Source organism: Giraffa tippelskirchi, chromosome 1, assembly GCF_054371585.1.
Source record: "Giraffa tippelskirchi isolate mGirTip1 chromosome 1, T2T-mGirTip1v1.2.pri, whole genome shotgun sequence".
In the NCBI taxonomy this organism is placed as follows: Eukaryota; Metazoa; Chordata; class Mammalia; order Artiodactyla; family Giraffidae; genus Giraffa; species Giraffa tippelskirchi.
In genome coordinates this window covers 144,899,435-144,909,373 of record NC_137275.1, presented here as the reverse complement: position 1 = coordinate 144,909,373, position 9,939 = coordinate 144,899,435, and the positions used below count along the sequence as shown (strand labels likewise).

The 9,939-nt window shown below is 44.8% G+C and overlaps 1 protein-coding gene and 1 long non-coding RNA gene across 18 annotated transcripts in view; one reads left to right on the top strand and one right to left on the bottom strand.

The window, feature by feature from the left end:
• ACER2 (alkaline ceramidase 2) overlaps positions 1 to 9,939 on the top strand; it is a 71,533-nt gene that overhangs the window by 232 nt on the left and 61,362 nt on the right. For 15 of the 17 annotated variants that reach the window (XR_014056287.1, XR_014056293.1, XR_014056286.1 and 12 more), the window contains exon 1: positions 9,228 to 9,510. Coding sequence is in view for 8 of the 17 variants with exons in the window: in XM_081498847.1 (XP_081354973.1) it covers positions 9,403 to 9,510 (108 nt within the window). In the remaining 9 variants the exon portion in view is untranslated. Of the gene's footprint in view, positions 1 to 231; positions 487 to 5,994; positions 6,105 to 9,227; positions 9,511 to 9,939 lie in introns of those variants that run through there. The other 2 variants (XM_081498925.1, XM_081498869.1) reach the window with 1 other exon arrangement.
• Positions 7,858 to 9,847, bottom strand: LOC145509737 (uncharacterized). The gene is made up of 3 exons (XR_014056377.1): positions 9,583 to 9,847; positions 8,587 to 8,631; positions 7,858 to 8,092 (listed from the first exon to the last, which is right to left on the bottom strand). It is a non-coding gene; the product is annotated as an uncharacterized LOC145509737 (long non-coding RNA).

Below are 9,939 nucleotides of genomic sequence, written 5' to 3'. Positions count from 1 at the left end.
TTTCACTTCTTTCCATCTCCTTCATTTCTTTTACATTTTCAATCTATTTTTCTATCTGGGCATTAAAATTTGCTCAAGGCCCTCCTCTACTAGAAGACCATCCCATAACTCTTCTTCAAGCTCCTGCCCAATCGTGTACCTTTTTTTTTTTCTTTCCACCGAATAAATTTCATCTGCCCTTTGCTCACATTTTACCCCAACCTGATCTCCTCCCGCCTCCATTTCCTCAAGGTGTTTCTTGGTGTTCGAAACGCTGAAGACAAAGCAGAGGGAAGGCAGCGTGAAATGTATAGGCCACGGTGAGCAGGTGTGATGTTTCTTACGTGCCAGAGACCCCTCCCGACCCATCTCAGTAGCCACAGAGCCCAGCCCCAAGGGCCCCTGGAATGTGAGGTGTGATACTGACCAGTCCCTGACCTTACAAGCTTCCTGGTTCCAAGGAGTCTTTGGCCACAGCTCCACCTGGACCCCACCCGGCTGCTGATAGTAAGTTTGTTTATCAAAGCCTGCTTTGGTGAAAGGATCCTCTCACACAGAGGCCTGGAGGTGGGGAGGTGCCCTTCAGGCACCATTCACTTCCTCAGATGAGAATAACTTCCCTGCCCGGCCTGTGACCTTTAGAAGGAGAAGGTAACAACCACGAGTTGGACCGGAACTGCTACTTTCAGGGTACCTCCCAGTGAAGATGGAGCCCCGAGAACTTGCTCCCCAACCTGCCTTTCTGGTGCTCTGGGATATATGGGCGCTTATGGGGACATCTTATTTAATGGAGCCCTTTGCTGCTTTGTTTTTTTTTAAACACATCGGAAGTAGAGAGACTAGTTTTACGGGTCTACCACCCAGGCTCAACCAGTCAGGTTCAACAGTAAGCCATTTAAGGCCAATGTTGTTCCACCTATATGACCAAACCAACACCCTTCCCCCAAATCTCAAAGCAAATCTCAGAAACGTTTCATCTGTAAAGATTTCAGTAAGTATCTCTAAACGATCATGTCCCTTTTGGGGGGTTTGTTTTTTATTTTGGCCTGGTTTATTAAGGTGTAACTTATTAATACATGCAGTAAAATTTTCCTTTCTTAGGTACAGTTCTGAGGTTTTAGAAACTCAGTCAGATAACCACACACCTAGGAAACACAATAGTTCCATCCCTCCTCAAAATTTCCCTGTGCCTTTCTGAAGCCAACTCCACCTCTCATCCTCAAGTAACCACGAGTGTGTGCTAAGTCGCTTCAGTCATGTCCGACTTTGTGCGACCCTATAGACTGCAGCCCCCGAGGCTCCTCTGTCCATGGGATTCTCCAGGCAAGAATACTAGAGTGGGTTGCCATGCCCTCCCCCAGGGGATCTTCCCAACACATGGCTCAAACCTAAGTCTTTTATGTCACCTGCATTGGCAGGCAGGTTCTTTACCACTAGCACCATTTAATACCTTAGTTTTGCCTTTTCCATAATGTCATAAAAATGGAATCATAAAGGATGTACCCTTTTGAAGAGTCACCTTTTAAAATGTAATCATTGTCACTACATCTCTCCAGTCAGCAATAATTCCCCCATACCAAATATCCAGTGTTCACACTTCTACAATTGCTCTAAAAAACATTTGCTTATACTCTGATTAAGGATCTAAACAAAGAATTGCTATTGGTTGTTACATCTCTAGAGAAAATCTATCAATTTCCTCCTCATTTTTTGTTTTAAGAAATGAGGTTGTCATGAAGGGTTTCCCTTAATCTGGATTTATTTTATTTTTTAATATTTATTTTTATTTATTTATTTGGCTGTGCTGGGTCTTAGTTGCAGCATGCAGAGTTGTGGCATGTGGTATCTAGTTTCCTGACTAGGGATCGAACCCAGGTCCCCTACATCAGTCATGTGGCATCTTAGCCACTAGGTCACCAGGGAGTCCCAATCTGGAATTTATTGACTGCATCTGCATGTTGTCATTTCTTCCATTCCCAGAGCCCTGCTTCTAAAATCTGGCGAATAGACCAGCAGCATTGGCATAACCCCACCTGGGTTTCCCAGGTGGCACTAGTGATAAAGAATCTGCCTGCCAATGCAGGCGATACAAGAGACCTAGGTCCTCTTTCTGGGTCGGGAAGATTCCCTGCAGTAGGAAATGGCAACTCACTCCAGTATTCTTTCCTGGAAAATTCCATGGGCAGAGGAGCCAGGCTGGCTATATAGTCCAGGGGCCACACAGAGTCAGAAACGACTGAGCACGCACACACACAAGAACTATAGAATCAGAATTTGCATTTTTAACATTTTAAACAAGATCTCTAGGTGATTCACCTACTGTGAATGGTAGTGAGCTATGGTTTTGATCTGGTTTAGGTTCACTGTTTTGGGAGAGCAAGGCTGCTTTATAGGTGATGTTGCATCCTTGATTTTTTCTCAACCCAACACACCTGCTTCTAGTCTGTCAGGACTTGTGCCTCCTTGTCACTCAGGCCTCTGAAAAAGGCAGCCATGCCCAAGGAGCTGCCCTCTGCCTGCCTCCATTCTCTTTCTCTCCTGAGACCCAGTGAGCTCACTTACCCACAGTGAGCTCATTTACCCCAGGGCTCAGGTGTCACCTTTAAAGTCACGATCCACAAATCTTTCTGATCCTGACCTGTCCTTGGTCTCCTAATTTACCTTTCTGGTTACTGAAAGAACGTGTCTTCCCAAATATTCAGCCTGCCTTTTAATTCAATACAAACCCTAAATCACTATCTTCCATATTATCTTTCTTTTCAAGTTAGTAACCTAGTCACTTTCTTCTAATTGCTCAGGCTACACTGTTTGAAGTTCTGGTCCATTTTCTTCCCCCACTCTTTTATGTTGTACCTCTAATCAGCAGTTAAGCTTTATTTTCCTTCTGTATTTGTCAGCCACCATTAGGTTATGCTGGGGTAAGAAACAATTCCCCCCAGTTTCCATGGTTGACAGCACAAAGTTACATTTTTTTGCTCAAGTTATGAGTGGATTGTGGACCGACTCCCACTCTTTGCTCTCTATTTGTCTTCTTCATTCTGGGATCCAGGCTGAAGACGCTGTTCCAAAACATGGTTTGGCAAAGGGAAATGAGGAATAGCAGAACTAGAAATCACTTTCAAATCCCCTGCTCAGTCATGGATAAATCAATTCCATGCACATTTCATTTGCCACAGCCATTGGCAAACTCAAGTCCCTCATCCATGGGTTGGGAATGTGTGTCGAGTATCTGCAATCAATAGTGCAACCTATCACAACTCCTATTTTCTATCTCTGCTGCATTCCTTATTTCAATTCCTTTTCACCCCTGCTTCAACCTTCACTTCTTGCAGCTTAGAATTCACTTCCTCAGGGAAGCCTTTTCCCTGGTACTCTCAGACAAGATCACATTACCTGCTCTTTGCAGTCATCGGACTTATACTCTCTCATAGCATGCAGCACAACTGTAATGAATTATTTATGCAATATTTAATCTCTGGCTTTCCTCCTAGACTGCAAGCTCCATGAAGGCAGACACAACATCTGCTTTGCTCACCATTTGATCCTTGGCCTCTGGAAACTGTCTAGGGCACATAGCATCTTCAATTATCCTGTAAATGATGCAAAAGAATGAATGCATGTCTTAGTCGTGCCCATATCATCCTGCACCTGGATTATTGGCAGACATTATCAATAGTTTCTGATGTCTATTTTATTCTTCATCCACCAAGTTTCCTTCCTAAAGACCTACTCTTTTCACATCGTCTATCAGTCTTTTAATTCAGTCTCCTCTTCTGTGACTTTTCCTGCTGGAACTGTATTGAAGTTTCCTGAATTATTATGCTGTCTTGGACCCTCATCCTTTTGCACATATTATGTCTTCTAAAGAATTCCCTCTCCTCAGTGCTCTGCCTGGTAAAATACTGTACACCTTGTACATCTTAGTTTGGAGGCTGCCTCCTCTGCTGTGCCTCCTTGGTCTCAGCGCAGACTTGGGCCTCTCTGCATCCACATTCTGTGTCTGCATCTCCGTTACAGCAACTGTCCTGTTGTGTTCTAATGGTTTGTGTGCTTCTACTAGACTAAGCTCGATGAAGCTAAGAGTGATATTTTCATCTTGTATTACTGAACACTTACTATAGAGACTGGCATGAAATAGGTGTTCAAAATTGCTGCTCTCCTGTTGCAAGCTATAGTTATTTAACAAAGGAACAGCTTCTCTATCCGGAAAGCAGTGGTCAAAACACATGTTAGCAACTTCCATGCACTTCAGGCATGACCAAAGCCTCAGATTTTCAATTAGAATCAATTTACTTTTATTATACACCCAGTCCTAACATTGTTTGTGTTTTTCCAGGGCAGATTAGAGAAGAGAGGCCTAGTGACAACTGCAGGAAGTGCCCTCTGATGACTGTCAGTAAATAATCCAAGAGCACCCATGGCAGCAAAGGTAGCCACTTTCTTGGAGTGGTTGCTCCAGTGTTTCCCTGGTGAGGTCTTGCTCTCTGCAGCCCTCCCCCATGGCCTTCTGAGCCTAGAGACTGTCTTAGATGAAAAAGGAAAACAAAAACTTGGTGACTTTTTTGTTTCTCTCCTGGCTGGAGAAGGGACCAGACTCTGAGCCCTAGTTTCCTGCTGATGAGCCTGATGAAAGAATGACTTCCTTCACTGGGTTCTTTTTTCTTCCTCTTTTTCTTGGTAGCAGCAGCAGTAGCTGCAGTCTTGGCTTGGATTTGTTTTTTCTTTTTTTTTTTCAGGAAAGCTAAGTATATAGTCCAGAGTGAATTTTTTACCACTACCACGAGTACATTGACTAAAACGGTGATTCTCAAACTTGAGAGTGGGTCAAAATCACCTGGAGAGCTTGTTAAGCTGTAGGTTGTTGGACTCCATCCTCAGAGTTTCTGATTCAATAGATCTGGGCTATGGACCTAGAAATTTGCATTTCTAACAAATTCCTAGGTGGTGCTGATGCTGCTGGTCCCATACCTTGAGAATCACTGGTCTAAACAACAAGCCTCAAGCATGACCAATGATGAAAAACTGGCCAAACAGCAAAATGCAGAAAATTTCATCTTTGATCATGTATTTCTTGCTCCATTTACATAAGTGTTTGCTCTTTTTTTTTCCCCCAAGGCAGACTTTGTTACTTGATGATTTATTTCCACTCGTGGGACCAGCTGAACTGGATGTTTATCATCAGATATTTACTTAGACCAAAAATAAATAGTTATAAATTCTGTAAAAATAGACGCTGGCATCCTGATTTCCCTGCAAGGGTGGTTCTCCAAAACCTGCTCTCTGCTAGATCTCTATCACTGACTCTTATTTAAACCAAAAGTACCAGAAGCAAACTTAACATCAGAATTCAGCCGTGCCCTGTTCTCTGCTGTCACACGCTGCATTCCCCACCTTACTCCTACTCTCCCCAAGCTCTTTTTACTTCAGATATCAGATTTTGTATTAAACTGTTAATGGCAATTTCTAAGGCAACATTCTATTAATATGTCTGCTTCAAAATTAATTACCTAATGACAGGTCATGGTGTTAAGTGACTAAGGTTATATTCATTGAAAAAATGTTAGCAATGGAGAGAATGGATGAAAACATCAGAAAAACGTTAAAACACTTCCAAGAAGGCCAACAGAGGCATATTTGGAATAATGTAACTTGCATCCTTCATGCTGGTCACCAACGGCTTTTGGCTTGAGCACCATCTCTCTGTGCAGTTGTCATTAGGCAGAACCCAAGGGGTCAGCTTTGATTTTGAAACAGAACTGTCATCCACAATAAGACTTCCTGTGTAGGAAGAAAATTCCCCATCATTCTCTTAGCAGGACTTGGAGAGAAGAATGAATAATATCCAGCAAATTCCAAATTTCACTGATACTAAAACATTGTTTTGCATTGTAATATTGCTGAATTTTAGGTACATCTTACAATGAGTAGCATTTTATAATCATGGTTGGCCAGGTGACAGAAGAGATGGTTTGTCACTGCCTGAACACACACAAACTCAGTGGTTTTTCCTGGTAGGATGACTTGGTGACTGTAATCTCCATGTTTCCGTCAACAAATGGTACAAGGACCATCTGGAAAAGAAACATGCTTCCTGTTGTCTGAAAACCTTCTATTGACACCTTCAGGTAAGATCAAGAATATGCCAGCATTCAAAGGTGTATACGAGATATTCATGGCTGGAAAGCAAACAACAGTGAAGTACTCTTAAAATTGCTGCATCACCAGGACTTGGCAACTAAGGACACTGGCAGTTTTGAGTCAAAAAATGATTCAGAGGAATAGAGATTCTGTGTGTGAAGAAACTACAGGAATTCCTTAGTGAATTTCTTTTGCTTTTATTTTTCTTTTTATTGTGGGCTCAAGAATGATATATAATGATATATGTCTAAGTCTAAAAGCTCTCATTCAATAAATATTTCAAACTAAATGATAAAAAAATCTTTTACAAATTATTTAATTGGGGATATCTTTCTTTTTAATAACAGCTCTTAACCTTTTTGATCTGAGGACTCCTGTAATACTAAATAATTAAGGAATATAAAGAATTTTTGTTTATGTAATACTATCTACCAATATTTACCATATTAGAAATTTACAGAGTCTTATTTTTTATTGAAGTATAGTTGATTTACATGTTGTTTAGTTTTGGGTGTATAGCAAAGTTATTCAGATATATATATACACATATATATATTCTTTTTCAGATTCTTTTTCCTTATAGATTATTATAAAATATTGAGTTTAGTCCCCTGTGCTATACAGTAGGTCTTTGTTAGTAATTTGTTTTGTATATAGTAGTGTGTATATGTTAATCTCAAACTCCTAATTTATCCCTCTCCCTACTTCCCCGTTTGGCAAACATAGGTTTATTTTCTATGTCTGTAAGTCTATTCCTGTTTTGTAAATAAATTTACTTGTATCATTTTTCTTAGATTCCACATGTAAATGACGTCATATGACATTTGTTTTTCCCTATTTGGTTTACTTCACTTACTATGATAATCTCTAGGTCTGTCCATGTTGCTACAAATAGGAGTATTTAATTCTTTTTATGCCAGATTAATATTCCATTGTTTATGTATATACACCCCACACCTTCTTTAGTCATTCATCTGGCAATGGATATTTAGTTTGCTTCCATGTCTTGCTGCTATGGACATTAGGGTACATGTACCTTTTATAGTTTTCTCTGGATATATGCCCAGGAATGGGATTATTGGGTTATATGGTAGTTTTATTTTTTGGGACACAGTGGAACTGGCTGTCTAGGAAGAGGACAGGATAGGAGTTGGGACAAAGTTGAAAAGAGAAGTGTGGTCTGGCTCCCAGGGGTGAAAGCTGGGTTTCCTGGAGTATAGGAGTTGGGGCTTGCAGTTTCTACCAGTGATGGAGGTCTGGAAAGATAAACAAATTGCTGTGCAGGAACCTGTGGGAGATGGACACTGGGGGCATAAGGCCCTGGAACACTAGCCAGGGTCCAAGCAGAGAGTCAAGTCAGAGAGAGGTCAGGCCCTGGGGAGGTGCTGGCCTTCAGGGTACCATGTAGGCTGGAGCAAGGAGATCCTAGTGACAGTCACCTGACCAGGGCCTCTTTTGCCACTGCTATCTTGAGCTGAATTTCTAAAGCTGACCAAGGAAGAAGGATGAGAGCCATGACCAACCAAAACAATTGGCTTTTTCTTTCTCCAGGAATCAGTGGGTCTAGATTAGCTTTGCAGAGGCTTGAAGCAGGATTTCTGCTTCTGGCCAGAGATTGAAGTCAGGGCTTGACAGTGAGAGTGCTGAATCCTAGCCACTAGACCACCAGGGACCGGTGGTCAGTGACAAGGCCCTGGCCCGTCAGCTGTGTAGAAATGAATTTCCACATAGACACAGAAAGAAGCGAAACAAGTAAAGTGTTTTATTAGGAGGAAAAGGGCACACAGATAGACACACAGGCAGGTTCAGAGAGAGAGAGAGTCACATCCTTGCAGTAGCTTGAGTCACTTTTATGGGGCATTTCTTTTGGGTTTCCTTTAGCCAATCATCTTGCTTTGCCAGGTTCAGCGTCTGTATCTGGTGTATCTCAGGGTTCTCCCATGTGTGTGCACGTATCTCTTGGCCAAGATGGATTCTAGCAAAGAAGACCATGGATATCAACATCATTTACTATGGGGTGGCAGCCCCTCCCTTTTTTTACCTCCAGGGAACCTTTCTGAGCAAGTCTAGTCAGAAAGATCCTCTTGACTTTTCGAATGAGGGATATGTAATCTTTTATCTTTTATCTGGGTAGGGCTCATCTCTTTCACTCCTGCTATTTTGGAGTATCTGTCCACAGGGGATGAACCAGCCGTTCACCCTGGGGCCCACCTAGCTTTTACCTCATGTAGAACAGTTACAGCAACAAAAGCAAAATAGTTATGAGCACAGTTGAGATCATCCTGAATTTGATTTCTAGCTTGGCCACTTACTAGCTAGAATGGCATTGCCAGTAGAACCCACTTCTTAGGATCCCCTCTGGGAGCACTAAGTGACACATGGAAACTCTTCAACAAGTGCCTGGTACATGGTAAGTGCAATATATGCGTTATCATCTCTTGTACCTGGGGTGTTCTGGAGGTGCCATACCTGTCACACTGCATCCTTTGGGGGTTCAAATAGCTGAAGTTTGACCTGCTGGGTAATAGAAGACTTTATTCTAGCATTGGAGTCCAAGGGACGGAGGGCAGGAAAGTATTCAAAATTGCAGCAGCACTCCACCAGGGTTTGGGTGACAGAGGCTGCGCGGGAGAGTCCTTGGTCCCTCACTCCAGTCCCTCAGGTCTTCTTGCCCCAGCCCACCACACCAAGCAATCCCTTACTGACTTCGGAGGGACTGAGGGCTTTTCTCCGCCGTGAGAGTGGGTGTCCCAGGCATCATACAGGCAAGTCTGAGCAAACTTCCCCAAGATTCCGTAAGGGTCCTGTCCTGGATTTCCTCCTTAATTTTAAGTTTTGCCAGAGCGAGCTCTGTCACAACTCGCTTAACGAGGGTAGGGGGCGCCTGCAAGTCTGAGCCGGAAGGTGGGCGGGGGCAGGCCTGTCAAAGCCTTTGCCACCTGCTGGGAACAGGAGTATTTAGAGGCGGGTGCAGGGGGCCGGTCCCGCCTCCCCTCCTGCCCCCCGCCCCCGCACATCCCTCCTCTGGGGAGGGCGTGGCCGGCCCTGGGTCCCGCAGGCTCCCCCAGGGGGCGGAGCCTAGGGAGGGGTCCGCGAGCCAGTCACGTCCTACAGGACAGGAGCGGAGCCCCGAGAGGCCGGCCCAGGAGGCGCCACATCCGGCGGCTGTCCCGTGGTACATAAAGCCGCGGCCGCCGCTGCCACCACCACCACCGTTGGTTTCCAGCAGCAGCTCTGGCCTCCTCTCGGCTGCGGGAGCCTCTGCTCCAATGCCCCAGAGCGGCCATGAGCGCCCCGCACTGGTGGGACCAGCTGCGGGCTGGCAGCTCGGAGGTGGACTGGTGCGAGGACAACTACACCATCGTGCCTGCCATCGCCGAGTTCTACAACACGGTGCGGGGCACGGGAGCGGGGATGGCAGCCGGGCTGGCGGGAGGGGGCTGTCCCCCAGCGCAGCCGCCGCACCTGGAGCCCGGACCCTGGTCGACGTGTGTATCTGGGGCGTTTTCACTCCGCGGCCAGAGTCGACCCACGCCCCCTCCCCTGCGCGCCTTCCAGTTTTCCATCTGTCCTCCTCTTCAGTCTCTGTCCCCGACATCTGGGCCATCCTCCTTCTCTGGTCATTTCTTTCTGATGGCTCTATTGTCCTGTTTGGTCCCCACCCGTCCTGGAGCTGGTGCTCCGTGTCAGCCCATTCTTCCAGTTTGGGTCAGTTGGGAGCGGTGAAACCGCGGGGACTACTCCCTTCCTCCCTTAGGATCTCTGTGGTGTGACGCACTTGGGCTGCATTGTGCGGTTTTTGCCCCCAAGTACCTGCTCTAG